The sequence below is a fragment of the Corvus kubaryi genome, unplaced genomic scaffold (assembly GCF_017639235.1).
Source record: "Corvus kubaryi isolate FWS band 111438036 unplaced genomic scaffold, C.kubaryi_AGA036_p1.0 129, whole genome shotgun sequence".
In the NCBI taxonomy this organism is placed as follows: domain Eukaryota; kingdom Metazoa; phylum Chordata; class Aves; order Passeriformes; family Corvidae; genus Corvus; species Corvus kubaryi.
The window spans coordinates 3,646,148-3,664,449 of NW_024580664.1; the positions used below are offsets into that span (position 1 = coordinate 3,646,148).

An 18,302-nucleotide genomic window follows, 5' to 3' on the forward strand; every position below is an offset into this window, starting at 1 on the left:
TTTAAAAAACATCTCCCTTTCTAAAGCTTAGTGTCAGCATGCTAGTTTTCAGCACGATTTATTCCATGAGGTTGTTGACTTTAATTATATTGTGGACACTCAAACACTCTTACTTAGTAGCTCAATTATTCTTGCTTCTTGGATCAGTTCCTAGGTATTACTTAGGACGAAATGGAAAAGTAAAAATAAAGTCTTGTTTTCTCATGTGCTGTAGAACTAGTTGTTCTAAAAAGCACTTGTTTATCATGTTGAGAAATCTCTTTGTAAGCCATGGACCATGTGGTGGTTGACTAACTTACATCCTGAAACACAGGAGCAAGCTTGAAAAGGACTGTCCCGATTGGTGAGTCCAGTTACTCTGGGCGACCTGGGTTTGGAAACCCTGCTCTGTTGCAGTACTGATAGGGTTTATTCCCCTACTGGAGTGCTCAGCTACTCTGCTGAAGCCTTTCTAGAATGAGCTGGGCACTCAGTGAGGGAGACATAACTGCGGATCATGGCTTTAAAGACACAGAGGCTGGAAATGGGACTTCTCCTAATCATGAGAGATGTGGACTGTGAAACAGCCCCTGGCGGGTACTGGAAGCAAAACCTAACTGCTAGTCCATTGTCCTGCTGGAAAAGCCTTGAATTCAGTGCAGGGATGGAGGGGCTCTGCAACTATGCAGAATGTTGCAGAATGCAACATTCCCACAAGCTATGGTGAAAAGGTCTGTCCTTTTGGGTGTGAGTGCAAATCACATTGTCTTTTTAGTCCTCATCTATAGCACTTCCTGCCAGAATTATTATTCCATGAACATGAGCAATCTGGGCCATACAGAGGAATCCTGCTGAGGTCTCCCTGGTAACTTACCCAGTTGCACTGACAGGTGCCCATCTCTGCTGGCACATTCTCAGTAGACATCTTAGAATCATCATCTTTATGACTGTTGGCTCATAGTTCTTCTTTTTGTTCCCCATTTACTTCTAGCTTATGAGCTTTTAATTTACAGCAGGATTCTTACTGCTGATCCTGATGGCAGACCTTGCATTTGCCCTATTGCATATTATCCTGTTTCTGTTAATAAAGCTTTAAAGGTCATCCTTTTCCTCCTGTATGGGCTCTCAGATCTCCTTTTCACTGCTGTTGTTTTCTTGCTTTGTGTTATTGACAAAATTCCTCAACAAGTATTCCTTTTTAGAGCCAGTTATTAACAGAAGTAAAGTAAAACTTGTTGCAAGAGAAAGTCAATTGGCAATCTCTCATCATTTCTCCTTTCCACTGCTTAAGTTTTTGCCCCATTTGTCTGTTTCCCTACCATCTTTGCTGTTTTGGTTTTAATACCCATTTTCTCCTACTTAACTAAGAGTTTGCCAGATGGTACTGAGGCCAATGATTTTTCAGTATCTAGGCAGATGAGGGTGACCAGGTCATCAGAGCCCTGATTTCTTTCAGTGTTCAGCATGTCATAGGGCTGCAAACTTAGATGACCCTGAAGGGTGGCAGACAAGGGCAAGAAATGACCTCCTGTTTGCACTGCTTTTCAGAGGTGGTTCCTGATGCCTTGAGGCACAGGCCCTATGCCTTGAGGACAGCTCAAGATTGCTGTTCTCAGGCTCCAAGGACCAACAGCTGCTTGTACGAGGACACAAGTAACACACTACCTCACTGCCACAGATAAGTCTGAACTTTCCCCAAACTCAAAGAGCACTGTAGGAGCTAAAGATAAAACCCTTGGACAGGAGATGCTCACTGTTCCCTGTCTGAACAGTGGTGGTTCTTCATCTCCATGGATCTGCCATCATTTTGGGCCAGAAGCCCAAAGCACAGTTCAGCAAGCATGTGTCCTGGGCTGCCCAGCACTGCTGTGGGTCTGGTGTGAACAGAGGGTGCACCTCAGGGATTTGGGTTTGTGTAAGCCAACTCTTTGCCTCATAGGGTATGTGACTTTTGGGGGTTTTGGAGCTGACACCTTTGTTGTGTGAGTTTTCTGTCTGATATTAGCCTGCCATTAAGAGGAGGGATCAGTTGTAAAAGCAGTATGAAATGAGATGGGAGAAGGGTCCTGTTCCCTGAGGAAGAACAAGTGCCCTGGCTAGCAGTGTAGCTTGAGATAGAGCCCAGCCAGAAAAGGAGGGGGTGAAAGAGGGGGGGTCTTGCAACAAAGAGGGAGACTGGAGCTTGTTCTCATATTTCTGTCCAGTCACTGCACCCAGGCACAGAAAGGCAACCTGGCTGTGGCTGTGTCCCCACTAGTCCCTGGTGTGTGCTCTGTCTCTCTCCCTTTTGGCTCAGTTCTTTGATGTTGCTGGCTTGCTGGCTGTGGGCAGAAGGTGGTTCTGATGGTATCCTGGGGGTGGGAGAGGGGAGGAGTCACTGATCGATGCTAATAAATAAAAGGTCCCTCTTCTTCCGTCCAGGGTCCGAGACGCCAGGAGAGCTGCCCCCTGAGACAAGAGCCGCAGACTGGCAGGGAAGCGACAGCTTAGTGAGTATGCAGGGACTGCCTTGCTTTTCCTGGACAGCTGCTTGTTATTATTGCCTTGCTGGTGCTTCACCGCTGTAAAATGTTAGGAGTGCTTGCTACAACATGTATAACATTGTGATTTTCCACTCCAGCAGCAGACACATCAGGGCTGCTTTTCTGATGCCCCCTTTATTTGTTGGACCGCAGAGATTTCCCTGGCATTTGCAGAAGATTGGTCTTAGCTCCTTTCTGTATTTCTAACCAGTGGATGCTGCTAGAAAGCAGAGGGTTTGGGCTCACTGTGCTGCATGGTATGTTACCCCCAGGGCAGCCCATTGTTGTTGAGTAGGGGAGTAAAGTATGGAGTGCAGGGGGAGTAGAAAAGAGTACTTTTGCTAGAGGAAGCATTCCCCGAAAGAGGTTTGTTGTTACAGGGCTGTGTCACTGGCATGTTCATTCATTCCTTGAAAAATGTATTGCCTCTGTGGTTAAAAATGAAACATTTGGGTTAAAGTGGTGTTTGTGGCTGTTCTGTGGTTGATGGCAGGGTATGCTCCAGGCATTCTGGGATCAGAGTCATCTGAAATGGGAGCAGAGTCGTCCAGGGAGCAGAAAGTTCTGCCCTGAGGGAAGACAAATAAAGAGGGTTTGGCCGGAAAGCATGTTGGAGTTTCCCACTGGGCAGCCTCACTTTCATTCCAAAGTACACCCAGCATCTTCCTCTCTGTGCCCCACTGTTTTCCCACAGTTGCTGGTCTGTCCTCCAACCTCTCCCTCAAGTTTTTCTTTCTTAGCAGCTCCTGTACAAGACATTTGGGAAACCTATAAAATCCACATTCAACACGAAGTCCAAAACTATGAGTTCTAAGAAATTAAAAGGATCCCAGAGCAGAGAATTTCCTTAAAGAGACTGGAGTGGCAGGGCACAGAGGGGCAGCAGCAAAGTCTCAGTTCCCCTCTGACCTTGTGTCTATAGCAAACCTACAGCTTTTTCCCAAGTTTTCCTCCTCATTTCAGGCTAAGCACTAAGCAGGCAAGAAGTGGATGTGTATGGGGGGGTGTTGATGGTGCAGGACTGAGCTGCTCTCCACAGTGGATGGGATAATGGGGAAGAAGAGCAATTCTTTCTCTTTGGTCTGAAGTTGAAGTCCCTACTCAGCTTTTCTCCCTGAGACAGGAGGCTTCAGGAAAGGGTCATGAGTTCGGCATTGAAAGGGTAAGTTGCAAAGCCCAGAGTGATCTTTTTCCACTGAATTTCACTCCTCACTGGTGAAGTGTTAGGCTCTGGCTATCTGTCCCTGTAGTTCTTGGCTGTGTTACCTTCAATGTGGCTTCATGGTTTGGCCTCTGAAGGTGACAGCAGCGACAACAGCATATTGGTTTGGGGAGAATGGTCTGCACCCAGAGTGCATTCACTTCACACCCTGTCAGTGAGAAATCCTGATACTGCATATACACATGGACAAAACGTGCAGTAATCACAGCTTGGATCAGACATAAGAATGGTTCCTGTGCCCTAGGTTCATCCCCAGGCAGCATGTGGTGTCCCAAGCCCATCACTGCCATTGTGGGAGGGGCTGGCAGGCAGTGGGAACCCACCCTGCCGTGCTACCTTGCCTCTAGCACACTCCTTCCTTTTCACCCAGCAGGGGTAGCCATCTCTGTAACTCCTCCTTCTTTCTTACACTGCTTTCTACTGTTCCAAGAGTTGGAGAGTGGAACACCCAATGTTTTGGATGTCTCTGCTGTCCATTATATTGGACCCAGTCAAACTCTTTTAGATGTTAAAAGGCAAGGTAATTCTCCCTGAGACTGCTGGCCTTGGAGGTTTGTCCCAGGTGAAAAGCCTTTCGTTGACATGTGACTTCGGTGCCCAGTGAGGCAAGGACTGCTAGTGCTACACCAGAGAGACATCAGTCCTGAGGGAAATGGTTACCTCTGACTTCACCAAGATGTTGTCCTTTGGGCTGCAAGAGGAATCTAGGGTCAGCACCACAATGAGAGGCTTCAAAGCTAGAGTTCTGGGTGCTGCTGTCATCTCAATGCAAAAATCATGATCCCACCAGCAGAAGGGATTCTTTCAGGTTGCTGCTTGTCACTCCTGAAGCAAAAAAATAGGAGATGAGAAGGGGCAGCAGGGTTGTATTTCTCCTCTGATAGCTGGCAGGCTATCATTGCAGCAAAGGCCAGCTGGGGAGAGGGGGACTGAGTGGGACAGGAATGTCTGAAGCCTCATTTTCCATGTCTCCATCGGCAAAGCTGACAGGACAGTTTGGGCTGGTTGTATCCAGACAGAGTATGATGAGATCAAAGAGAGCAGATCAGAGGAAAATTCAGAAAAACAAACATTTATATTTGGGATCAACACACACCTCTGCCTTTGGGTCCCTGGCAGCCCATGAAATTCCTTCCACTTGCATAGGCCAGCTTTTCTGAGTGTGGAGTGCTAGTGACATGTTTGCCTCTGGATTATGTCCCCCAGCACTGAACTGTGAGAGGAAGGGGGCATGCCCCTTCCTTCCCAAAACCCAATTCAGTCTGCTAATAGAGGTTGTTTTGTAACAGCTCCAAGAAGAATGTGTACCAGCTAGCTGTCACCTTGCCAAGGCTCTTTCATGGGCTCCCTCCTAGCTCTGTTTTCATAATAAACATTCCACTGCTAATTTTGCAGTCAGCCCAGGATCTCCAGCTACCCTCAGTGGGAAGAGAGTAAAACACAGTGAGGAAGACGGAGTGAGAGATTCCTTCCTGCACTGGCACAATGCGCACTCTCATCGTCCTTACGCTCCTGGCTGTCTTGGTGATGGCTGCCACTTGCTATGGTAGGTGACATTTATTGCTGGGTAGAATGAAAACTTCGCAGACATTTATGGGTCTGTTCAGATGTTTGTTGCTTAACTTTGTGTCTTCTTTCCCCTTAACTTGATCTCTTGCCTGTTTTCCTGCCTTTGTGCTAGATCCTCCTAGCCCTTATCCAGAGCTGTTATCTTCAGCCATTGGGATTCACAGTCCAGGATGCTTCAACCCCTTCATCTCTGTTCCAGCTCACCTCACCTCACAGACTGCTCCTCTTTTTGTGCCTTTGTTGTCTGGACTATGATAAGAGTGCTAATTCTTAATTATTCCTTGCTAATTGGAAGATTTCCCTTTTTCCTTTTGTAATATCATCCCCTTTTTCCTGTGAGGCACACAGTTCCATATTGGTGGCATTAGGATGCTGCTTCATGCAAGGGTCAAGTGCATTTCACTGTGCTAATCCATTCCCTAAGAGCACATGCAAGCTTTGAAGGTAAGTAGGTATCATATCCACTGTAGTGTCAGGAACAGAAGGTGAAGAACTATACTAGAGAATCAGGCTGGATGACCAAGCATGAGTCTGGAAATACTGGCTAAAACACCAGGTAGCTCTGTATTAAATTCCTGAGCAATTTAAACTCCTCATATAAATTCTAGGTCACACCACTGATTCCTTTGTCTTCCTTTTAAACATATGCCTTGAAACCTGGCTTCTCTGATTTCCATGTGTGTTCTAGCTATCTGTTGTGTAGGAAAGACTGAATCCCATCAATACAGCATCATACTACATGTTTCATTCTTTCTTTCCACAGAGTCCCGTGAGAGCATGGAGTCCGATGAGTATCTCTGTAAGAGACTGCTTTACTATTTTATTGAATTTGAAGAGTGCTACAGACATGTCCAAGATCATTTCCTCGTACTCCTACTGTAGGGATTAAATAGGTAGAGCCACCCAGCCCAAGGAAATTGACTTCACTGGGTGATGGAGTTTCAGGATGAAAAGGGAGAGAGCTAAAAGAAAGAAAACTTCACATGTTTCAGCACAAGCTCATACACCATTTTGCATAGAATATAATGAGAATTGCAAAACAAAATTTGAGAACAGTGCTCAGGTCTCTGTTACACATACTAAAACCAGGTTAACTGACACTAGAAAAGGACACTGCTCAAAAAACTCTGGGATGAGCATAGAAAGAGGTACTGTAGAAGCCACTTACACAATTATTCTCCCCGAAGAACAAGGAGAGCCTTACTCTAAGCACCTTGGAAGCAGGCAGGGTGTGTGAGTAGAAGGGATCCTTTGGCTGGAAGAGGGAGAAAAAGTGTCACAGGAAAAGCATGAAAAGGGTGGAAAGTCTTGTATTGGAACAAGCAATATCCTGGAGAGGTTAGAGAACAGATGAATCAAAACTTAAAAGAAATTAGGACATCTGGAAGAAGAATTTCACAAAGCAGAGAGTCAGCAACACAAAGGCACATGTGGGAGCCAATATCAATGACATCCACAGACTCCTGAACTCTGCAACGGGACTGTGATGTTTCTCAAAAAGGTCAGAAGGGGCTTTCAGGCCCCTCAGTCCAAAACTGCCACAAAGACTTCTCAATCACTGTCTAACCTTGGAGGCAGAGAGACTTACTCAGGCCTTTTCTGTGTGTAATTTCACAATTCTTGTAGTTCTTCTGAGCGTGCAGCTTGTAGTTCTTCATGGTCTGTGCAGCTTGGTGCCTACCTCTTCTGGGCCAAGCTCCACTCACTCAGAGGGGCTGTGGCAGCAAAATCACAGTAGCATTCCCCTGGGTGATTTGAGTAACAGCAGAACAAGAGCAGCATGTGCACTTCTGTACAGGCTGCACCAGCCACTGAGAGAGCCTGAGCATGAACCAGCGGGGGGGGCAGGAGGGGATATTGAAAGGTCCTGGATTTCACTGTACATGGGAGGGCAGACAAGGAGGCTGTTATAAAGGAGGACGATAGCTTTTGTTGAAATCTGGCATTGAAAAAGTGCCATTCTGAATAACCCCTTGCCTTCTCAGATCCCTTCCTCAACAGGCGAAGGGCCAGTGACTTCATACAGGCTGACACGAGACTAAGAGCCGTCACTCAGGAGAGGTATGTCATGGCCTCAGGACACTGAGGTCGAGAGTGGGAACAGGTTCCTCCTTGCCAAGCACAGGCTGGTACTAGGGGTGGCAGCCAGGGTGACTTGTGAGAAGCCTCAGCCCCTCTCTCAATGTGAGGTACCATTTAAGTCCCCAATCCCAGGAAAAGCAAGAATTCAGATAACAGAGAGTGGGTCCTTTGATTTGAGGACATGTCATATGCTGAGAAGACTGATGAATTGTTCTGAAGGAAGTACCAACAGAAGGAGAGAGAATGAGTGTGGGATGGTCCACAAGAAAGCTCAGTTTGAGATCTTATTCTAGTCCTCAAATCTCATGCAGAACTTGCATGACCTTTTCTAAATCAAAGGGTCATCTGAGGGCCTCATTGCTTCATTTATAAAACAGAGATATAACAAATTTCATGCCTTATTCAAGGCTCGTGAAAATAAAGACTGAAGCACAGAAATAGCAAGGCATAAGGCAAACCTTCTCCTCAGAACCAGGTGACCCCTTTGCAGAATATTTCAGGTCTTTGTCCCGTGTGTGTTTGGGAAAGAGCAGAAGAGCTGAAGAGAGCAGGCTGGGGGAGGCTGCAACGGGAGGACCCTTCCTCAAGTTCAGGCAGGAGCCATTCCCCTCTCCCCACCACCTTACTTAGCCCCAAAATAAAAGGTTGCCTGAGGAGGCAAAACATTCCTGCTGTAGTCATGTCACTCCCTGGGTGTGGTTAACACAGAAGCTGGCGCTCTAAGAACTTTGTCGCTGGATGATGGGCTCTGGTGGTGGATCCTTATCTCAGTGGGAAGTTTCTGGACAGGAAAGGGCTGTAGGTGGATATTTAAGATGACAGCACTTACCCCTCTTCTCTCCTACCTTTACAGGATCAGGGAGCGTAGTAAGGCACACCAGGAGCATCAGAGGGAGCTCTGCGAGGACTACTACCCTTGTGAAATGTACGCTTTTCGCCACGGCTACCCGGCTGCTTACAAGCACTATTTTGGAAGGAGGAGGACTAAGTAAAGGATGACCCGTCCCCACCCTGGGGCCTGGAGTCCAGGGTATCCTCCCCAAAAATGCAATGGCTCTGAAAAATACTCAGTTGCTTGTGTCCCTGTATGTTATCCTGCCTGCTGCTTCTCTCCCATGTAGCCATGGATTCCTGCACTGTGTTAATTAGCTCTGAGCTGATGTAGCAGAGATCACAGAGAGGTCAGGATGTGGGTGTTTACTACAAAATAAATTGCTGGTTTGATACTATCTTCTCATGAGTCACAGTACTTTGGAAGGGGGTATGCAATTTTCCATGAAGAAACTGAATTTTTTTATCACAGATTCTGGTGCAGATTATGGGAGAAAAAGTTATTACCTTGCAAGCATATGGTTCGGGAAGAATCTATAATGGTTTTGTTCCAGGTTCTACTAGTGGCTTCTTTCAGAGGTCACTGGCCAATTTCAACTCCCAGTCTTAAGACATCTAAAAATGGTGGGATGTTCAGAATGCAGATGCACTTTTTGAAAATCAAATCTTTCCTCAGCTGGGGAAACTAAATCCAGAAGGCACCTATTTAATCTTAAAACAAAATTAGGGTGAGAGTTGGTGAAAGAAAATCCTGTAAATTGCCTCTTGTTTATCCAGCTACCATCAGGTCCTGATGCTAGGTGCTCCTTTAGAAAGGAGTGTGTGGTCCGGACTTAACTTGTATTTCCTTTTGCAATCCCCTTTCGAAACCTTTCCACTTGAAACTACTCTGGTAGCACTTGAAAGCTGCAGAAACCAAAGCTGGAGAGGGGCTCCTGGTGGTAAATAAACAGATAAAGCAATCCAATGCTTGGGGTCAGGCCCAACTTTGTTCACATAGAACAATTTCATTTTACTGTTCTCAAATCATTTGAAGCCAAGATGTGGCTTGACCCTGTGCACAGGTTACTGAGCACCTCCCAGTCCTCTGAGGAGTGAGCATGGCTGCATTCTGGTTGTCACCATCACCAGGGCCTGTCCCCAGGCCAGAAGGCACCAGTGCTGACATGTCCAAGAATTCAATGCTGCTCTGGGCTTAACAGCAGCCACAGGAGCTGGGACACTCCTTGGTGCAATTTGTGTAGGAGACATAACATCCAGCTAAGCTCGACACAGGTGGTTTCGACATTCACCTCTCCAGGCTTACACAGGCACCTGCAAATTACAGAAGTGGGAAAGATTCATGGCATGCAATCAAAGTCTATGATGTATGAAGTATCAAATTGTTGACTAATCTGTGAAATTAAGCCTGGAGCCAAAATTACCTGGCCCATTAGAAACATGCATCTTCTTCCAAAGGGTGCTTCAAGGCTTTGCCAGCTTTGAAACTGAATTTTGGAAAGAAATGTGATTTATTTATTGAAAACACTTCTGATAGGAAACTCTACCCTGACAGTTGCTAAAGTTTTGTCCAGGGGAGAGAAATGATTTTAAGGAAAAAACCTGTATGGATTAGGTATATTCACACACTTGTTCTCTGTATTCTCAAGTAGGTAAATCTTGTGATCACCAACCAGAGCAAGCTCACATATGCTAGAATCAACAAGTCAGCAGTGTCTGGGTTTGACTTGACACTGTCACACCACCAAAACAGAAGGCACAAGGTCTAGTGCTGTCTGGGTCTGTGTCCAGAAATATCTAGTGATCCCAATCCCCAGTTAACCAGGATAAATAATGAATAATACCAGAGATTTCTGTGGGATTTCATTAGTGGGAGCAACAACCAAACAGATTTAAGAGACTACATGCTGGTTAGAAAGCTTGGGAAAAGATGGGAGGATAAATAAAGCCGTTTTCATTACTAGAATTGTATATTTATATATTTATATTATTTCAAGTATTCATCTGGAAGCATAACTTTCCTAGAATACTTATTATTTTTAGATGTTTGTTTACTTTTATACTGTTGCTCTTTTGCTGGAATAATATGTATACAAAACCTTTTGCTGGATATCATTAGTATATATATTCAGCTTTCCTGGACTGTAGAAAAGTTAACAGGGACAAAAGTTGGGGTTTATTTTAATCCTCTAAGCTAAATTCTCTAAGATAAAAGACAGTGTTTCTAAGAATTGGCAAAGTCCCTAATGGCTCTGATTTTCCTTGGGAGCCTCCTAAACTTTACTTCTGTAACCTTTGGACATGTCTGCCTTTGCACATGGGTCTGAGGAGGACTGGATATGAGGTGGAGGAAGATTATATTTCCACTACCAGAAAGAAGAAGCACATATGATTTAAAAAAACCCCAAACTTGCCAAACTTGGCCACATGGTCTGTTCAGCCTGGAGCAGACCTCATTGCAGTGTACAATATCCTCCTAAGGGGCAGTGGAGGGGCAGCACCGATCTCTGCTCTCTGGTGACCAGTGACAGCACCAAGGGAACAGCTGGAACTGTATCAGGGGAGGTTTAGGTTGAATATCAGGAAAAGGTTTTTCACCCAGAGGGTGTCTGGGCACTGGAACAGGATCCCCAGGGCAGTGGTCGCAGCACCAGCTGGACAGAGCTCAGGGAGCATTTGGGCAATGCTCTCAGGCACAGGGTGTGGCTCTTGAGGTGCCCTGTGCAGGGCCAGGAGTTGGACTTGATGATCCTTGTGGGTCCCTTCCCACTCAGCTTATTCTGTGATTCTGTGGCTCCTATGCTGTTTGTGGGATGTGGCTTTGTTAACTTGGATAGGGGGTTTGGGGATTGTGGGGTTATTGATACACAGCCCATGCAAGGCTCTTGTAGTACCAAGTAACTTTAGACACTCGGATCCTGAAGAATAAAACACTTTTGGAGTCTAAATTTTTATTTGACTTTTAGACAAGAGAAGCCAAAATAAAGCTTCTAAATTATGAAGATTTCCAGGAGGAAAATACAAAGATCTTACCTCAAACTAACTTTCAAAGTTCCTAAAAGTATAAAAATCTCATCTCTCCAAAGTGATTTGGGTGAAACTGTGAAACTGTCTGAAAAACTACTGTTTTTCCTATGCAAACTGATTTACAGGTTTCCTTACCCTCAGGGTAATGGTTGAAGGTGGGGTGGAGGAAAAGGTCACCATTGGGTTCAGTCTCATTTGACAGACTCCACATGAGACAGCCCCATCACATGAAAAGAGCTGCTCTACTTCAGGGTGTGCTGGTCTCTCCCCTGGCTTTCCAGCATGACTGAATGACTTTCAAGTCTGTAAGAAAAATGATTTTAAAATCTGGTTGTTTTTCTTCAACAGCCCCATTCAAAACCTCAGATAAAATCTTCTGGAAATGCCCTGGGTCATGAGATGGATGCCAAAATGACAGCCAGGTCCCGGCATCTCCTGGCCAAAAGACGGGCTTTGTTTTGGAGCACAGATACAGGAACACAAGCCAGATTACTCACCTCTCCAAGAAATCACAGGCTATAAACCGCTGCCCAAAAGCAAGCTCCGGAGAACTTCAGTAGCCTCCAGGAAAGCTCTGAGGTTAGGGGGACTAGCGCAGCCAAAGAAGACATGAGGAGTCTGCTGGCACTGCTGATCGTGACTCTGGCCCTGGCAGCACTCTGCTGTTGTGAGAAAGGTAAGGGGACATCTTCCCAGGAAGGCTCTAGAGCACTGCTGAACCCTGCAGCTTGCTGCCAGCCTCCCTCCAGTCTGGGAGAGACACAGAGCTTTGGGGGGAGGAGATGCACCACCAGTCATTGCACAACTTCAGATCTCTGTTGGAGAGAGAGTCACAGGTGAGAGAGGGCTTGGGAACAGAGACCCCCATCTTTTGCTGGGCATTTTCTTCTGCTGGTCAACACCCACTCACCCCCACCTCAGTTGCATATTGAATTGCAGCAGAGAATTTGAACATTTTAATATGCTTAAGAATTAAACTGGTTTATAATTTAGTCTCTCTCTAAATGGTGGGTGTTAATAAAACCGTTTTGGTAGAAACAGACCTTCTGTGTAAGTGGGGGGAGCTGGATCTGGTGGATCAAGTCAGTGGTGGGATTCAGTTACAGAGGAAGATGACTCACAACCATAGAACGACTCACAACCGGACTCCTTTCTGTCTGTCTGTCTCTCTTCCAGATTCCAAAGAACCCTCAGGATCTCCCAGTGCTGACAGTGAGTATATCATTCTGACTGATGCTCAGCTCCATTCTCCTGCATCTGCCTTCTTTCTTCCCTTTGATAGGTTCAAGGGCTGAACAAGACCTATGCTGAGTCCCTCTCTTTTTGCTCTTCCCTTTTTGCTCCCTAAGTTTGCAGTCCCTGTGGTGCAGGAGCATGTGCAGCAAACAGAGCCCTTCTTGTGTGAGCAGGTGACACGAGGGCAGTCAGTGTCCCTGCACCTGCAAGGCTAGCATTGCTCCGGGTGTGCTGGTGCCACAGCCTGCATCTCCAAAACCCTCGAGTAGTGCCCTGGAAAGACATGGGTGATGCAGGTTGCTAGCAGCTGGATGCATCTGCCTTCTGTGAAACAGGGTTGTGTTGGTGGAGCAACACGGCCAGCCTCCCTGCTCTGACCTGGCTTCAGAGACCTGCCCAGAGTGACTGCTGCATCCCCAGGTGTTAAGAGAGCTGCCCACATCAATGGGTTGTGACATCCCTGCCAAACCCTGCAACATGGAAAGCCTGAAAGAAAGGGGCTGCCTTGGCTGCTCCTGAGGGCTGCAGTTCCTCTTGTCAGGTCACCTGAGATGTGGGGATTTGCACACCTTGGGTTGTTCACAGCTTTTGCAGCAAGCTGATCCTGGCAGAAATCTGTATGGAAAATCCTTTTTGTTCTCTCCTGTCTCTCCTTTCTCCCACTTTAAAGGATAACATTGGTGCTGAGAATCATGAAAGCTAGTATTTTTCCAGTGAGCCAATACAAACACAGATTGGGAAAGAGAAAAAAAAAGATGTAAAGACTATTCAGGGAAAGGTGGTAGTTTCTGACAACTCATTAACTGGAAGTTTCTGTGTAGTCAGTATTTTGATCCAGAATAAACCTCAGTTTGCTAGAGAGGAGATAGGAGATACAGCTCACTTCCAAAGAGAAATGCAGCCAAACATTCCATGATAATGAGGGAAGGAACAAACCCCACCATCTCCCCACAGGCAGAGGTCTTAGAACCTTCTTTTCCCCCAGAGACAGCAGCAGCTTGCCAGTTTCCACGCTGAAGTGTGTATTGGTGTGCAGCTGCCTGTGTTGCTGCTGTGCTGGCACCTGTGCACACCTCTGCTGTTGTGAGACCATCCCAAGGAGCGAGGCTGTGCTGTGCTGAGCCCTGGCTCGGGCTGGGGAGAGAAGTGGCTCTACCTGGTGTTTGTGGGGTGCTTCAGAGTACCACAGTGTTTGCACAACCACAAATCAAGGGAGCACAGAAGCAACTGTGCAGGCACAATGTGCTAGTGGAGAGCAGGGGCAAATGCTGTCATGGCTGAAAGACCTCTCGTATTCTCCAGGTCCTGAGTACTGGGATCTTTGCACATCCTGGGTATATTTCTCACTGGGTGATGTTTACTGTAGCTATTTTATACTCTTCCCCTTTCACAGAATTCTGTACATGTGAGCACTGGCATTTCTGTGTGCTGCCTGTTGCTCATAGCTCATTGGAGGTGTTTTAAGGTCTTCTGGTCGGTATCCCACATCACTCTCAGTCTGAGTCAAGATATAGAAAGGAAGCCAAGACTCTAAAATTAAGTAGGCCAGGGAGAGAGGGTGCCAATCTCCTAATTTTCTTCTTATTCATATTTTATGCCTTCTGCACATTTGCTGCAGACTCAGATTATGCTGTGTGATAAGGAAATTGAGTTTATGACAGAAAAAGCCCTTGGTTCATGGAGATGTGAAGTGGGAAGGGAGCATTGAGTGGACAGTGGGATGGGGAGAGATAAACAGACCATCAGCATGGTTTGTGGCAGTCATGTGCTTGTGAAGAGAGTAGATTTTGATATTCAGAGGTTAGACTAGTCTCTGTGCTTCAGCGCTGCATCTCCAACATGCTGTGTTCTCTCCTGGCAGGCATCAAGATTAAGAAAGAAGTTGCCAATGCCTTTGTGAAGAGGAATAAAAGATCCAGCCCATATGAATGGTAACAACTCAGAAGCTGGGCTGAGAGCTGGACTCAGGACTTGTTCTGAAGAGGGGGTGGGAAGGCAGTAGGGCATGACAAGGCATTATTTTCCTGTACAGCTATGTCATTACCTTCATGTACTGAAGGAAAAAGGCTGTAGGAGACAGTGATGGAAAAATGGTTCTGTTTTCATTAAAACCCTTTTGAAGTCTCATAGCTGAACTCTAGTATTCCTCCCAGGGGGAAAGACAGCACTAACTGTGGGCAAGCCATGGGCACAGCAGGATACAAGTTAGAAGCTGCTCCAACCTACAGGGTCATCAGAACCAATTTCCAGGATAATGAGAATCACAGAGCCTTGGTCATTGCCTCTGGTTCCCCACAAATGAAGCACAGCTTTGTTGCGGGATAAGATTGGCTGTTCTTTCTGAAACTTAGAACATACATTCACATGTGCAGAAAGCAGACACAAAGACTGGGAGAAATCCTAGCTATTTGAGAAATTTGAGATAATGCAAGAATGTTCTTCACGTATTTCCTGGAAGAGGTTGTTAAGCTACTCTTTCCAATACAGAAATAAAGTAAAAATTCATGAGATACTGGTGGGATTCCTGCGGTGGTGTGTGTAGTCTTCAGGAAAGATTAACAAAACCTAGAAGAGGAGCTGAGAAGGACATCCAAAGTGTACAGCTGAGACTAAAAAAATTGGGCTTTCTTAGCCTGGCAAAAAAGAAAAGAAAAAGAAGTTACATGGGGATAGTGTTCCTATCTACAACAGAAGTGAGGATAATTAGCGAAAAGTGTTTAAGCTAAAGAAAAAGAATGGCTAGTGGGAAGGTGAGTAGAAATTGGGCAAAAATAAAGGTAAGCAGGAAATAATAAAATAAATATATAATAAAATAGATAACAACAAAAAAATAATCCTGGGTAGTTGGGGAACGAGATTGAAGACAAAAAACCCCCAAATACTTACAGCTTCTGTGGTATCCTTTGCTGAGAAAACCTCAAGAGTAATCTATTTAACTTGGGTTCAATACCATATTTCCCAGCATTGACCAAGTAGCCTATCCCTGTGTAAGTAGATGTTAACTCAGTATGACCAGTCCTCTGTTGGGTCACACTGGAGAATCACTTCTTTCATGTCAGTGTCAGGTGAGGGAGCTGTCTCCAACTGCATTGGCTGAATCTGCAGAATTGCATCTCTGTCTATTCCAGGTACTTTGAGAGTTACAGAAGACCGATGGAGCAGATGCATGAGCGCTGTGAAAACTATCCCCCCTGTGACTATCTCTCTGACCAAATAGGATTTGCCTTGGCCTACAACCGCTTCTTTGGGAGATACTGAGGATGGGAAGGTCTCTTCACTTGTTTGGCTTGGAACATTCCGAATCCCACAGGAGAAAGAAGGCTGTGGCTGGGAAGGAGGGAAGGAAAGCATCTAGACTGGCATCTTCTGCCATTGTCTCCCTAATCAGCTGGAACACCAAGGCAGGAATTACCCCTCTTGTTGAGCTTCCATTAACTTTCTTCCTTTCATCAATAAAGTCTCTCTTCAGACATCTTTTGTGGTATTTTGAGCTTCACCAGAAGACTCTTAACTTCCTTCCACCTGAATCCCCAGCACAGAATAGGCGAAAAATGGTGATTAGTTTCAAAAAAAACACTGCATGCCTTAGAAACACCATTATATCTCTTATCCTCTTCTGCAAAATGCAGGAGGATTATGGAAGAAGAATGTCACGATGTGTGTAAATGTGATGGATCTGATCCTGGGATGCTCACTGGGAAGAAGGAAGAACACCTGTCTCCTGTTCCAATTAGTGGGAAAGTTCAGTATTTTCATGTAGTATGATCACATTAAATACACATCACAGTAGGATCGTTTTGTAAAGATAGAAGCGTGCGAATACTCTTGCATAGACAGCAATCAAGTTCTGGTATGCTGTTCTGATTATTCTGTCACAAAATTTGCCTGTATAGCAACAACAAATAAATCCCAAAAGGTGCATTTAAGGAGTCCTTCTAGATGAGCTCTTGCTTTTGTGTGCTGCTTTTAGTGACTGTAAAAAATGACTTTGAATTCTCTTGGTTATTTGGGATTTTTTTACAATCAGTTTCTGGTGAAACTGAAAATGCCCATCAGAACAAAAAAAATAACCTCTTCTCCTCCACTGCCTTTGCATTTATCCTTGAAACTAGAAGTGTCTTAACAGCTTAAAAAGAAGAAGAAGAAGAAGAAACGAAAGTTATAAACATTATGAAAAAAACAAAATGAAAATTGCTTCAAGGATGGATTGAAGTTGGGGCAGTGTTTTGTTTATTCAAGACAACTTGTAGCTAAATATATATATACACAAAGTATGTGTATTTTTATGTACACATATTGTCTTCCCTCTGCACTACTTCATTCTGTCCTCTGGTATTAATATTATACCTTAGCAACTTTCTGCATAACCTTCCTTAATATACTCTGTCAGCTTTCCTTCCCTGAGAGGCGGATGGCAGATCACACTTCCAAGGACAAGGACTGCTGATGCTCAGGGAACTGACAGAGACCAAATCTCTCTGGTTACATGTAAGGTAGTGCAACCATCCTCAGCTGCTAATTCTAATAAATACTGCTTAAGTAAAGCAAGTTGGTGTGCTGCTTCTTTCTGTTCCTCTGTACAACTTTTACCTGTGGTAAAAGAGATGTCTGAAAGACACAGTCTGCTTTTGTGATCCCTGAGGAGCAGGAACCCAGTGCATGAGGCTTCTTTCACCCCTCAAATGCCCCATCTTGAATCCAAAATGACGACATTGAAATTTAGGTCATAGTTCCAGCACTCTGTGACACTGAGGGAGAGGAGGGCCAGGCTTTAGCTGACCCACCATCTACCCAGATCAGCGTTTCTCTGAAAAGCCTTGTCCTGAAGTAAGGACGCAGGATAAGTCCGCAGAGATGGCTGCCAGTGTGAGCCTTGTTTGGCAAGCTGCTATGACTTGCACTGGCTATGCTGATCCTGGCCAAGGAGAAGACACTTTGTAAATATCTCTGTATGTCTTGGTCAAGCACTTGTGACTGGTTCCTCTATTGACATAAACTAATGGGCCTTCACTGCTCACAGTAAAACTCTCCTCTGAACACCATCTAGTAAAAATTAACAGAGTGCTTTATTGAAAAGAGTGAAATTTTTTCTTGGAAAAATACTAGAGATTAGTGGAATCCTAATATCTACTGTACTAATAAAATAGGGATTTTGTTGTTGTGTATGGTCTTGTTAACACAAAAACGTTCTTGTGTATATTTGCCTTTTTTGGTTGGTTTTATATTTTTCTCTCCCTTTCAGTAAATATTTTTTTCAGGCAAGTTGCGCCTGGAGGCCTCCATTATGTCATCTGCTCTGTGTCATCAGATCTCTTCATGGGCTGAAGTCATTGCGACCTTTGGGTATCTGAGCGCTCAGATCACGTTACAGATTTACTGCTGAAATGGAGGAATTCCATTTTTGCTTGGTTAATGAATCTCTAAGCACCGCCACAAATCCTCTGCTGCCATCTTACGGCCGTTGTGTTTATTGTAGTTATAATACTCTGCGTTGCTCCTGAAGCGTTCGAAAACGCAAATTCAGTGGCCTTTCTTCCTGGTTCCCTTCATACTAAACATTCACTAACAGGTCAGAGATGAAAACCAGGGACATAATTTGCAAACTGATTATACGCAGCTGAATTGACATTTTAGTGGGGGTGTTTATCATGACTGCCAAGCTCCCACGGGAGCCTGTCTCAGTTTAGGTCTGTTTTATCTCTACACAAACAGACATGGAGAAGCCTCTGAATAAATTCGTGAGCCCTCCTGTGGACTCACTTCTAGCAGTCAAGCAACCACTTTCTGAAATACAGCCCAAGATAACAGAGAAATTCCAGGAAGGAGAAGTAGGT

General features: G+C 45.1%; 2 protein-coding genes across 2 annotated transcripts; both read left to right on the forward strand.

Moving 5' to 3' along the window:
- The first annotated feature begins 2,358 nt into the window (after positions 1–2,358).
- LOC121664115 (matrix Gla protein) lies at positions 2,359–8,603 on the forward strand. Its single transcript, XM_042027144.1, has 5 exons — positions 2,359–2,468; positions 5,119–5,269; positions 6,056–6,091; positions 7,278–7,353; positions 8,228–8,603. The coding sequence occupies exons 2-5, from the start codon at positions 5,209–5,211 to the stop codon at positions 8,364–8,366; spliced, it is 312 nt and encodes a 103-aa protein (XP_041883078.1). The 5' UTR covers positions 2,359–2,468; positions 5,119–5,208; the 3' UTR covers positions 8,367–8,603.
- A 2,997-nt stretch (positions 8,604–11,600) lies between these two features.
- On the forward strand, positions 11,601–17,016 carry LOC121664123 (osteocalcin-like). Its single transcript, XM_042027154.1, has 4 exons — positions 11,601–11,908; positions 12,409–12,444; positions 14,330–14,399; positions 15,597–17,016. The coding sequence occupies exons 1-4, from the start codon at positions 11,842–11,844 to the stop codon at positions 15,724–15,726; spliced, it is 303 nt and encodes a 100-aa protein (XP_041883088.1). The 5' UTR covers positions 11,601–11,841; the 3' UTR covers positions 15,727–17,016.
- Positions 17,017–18,302: the final 1,286 nt, after the last annotated feature.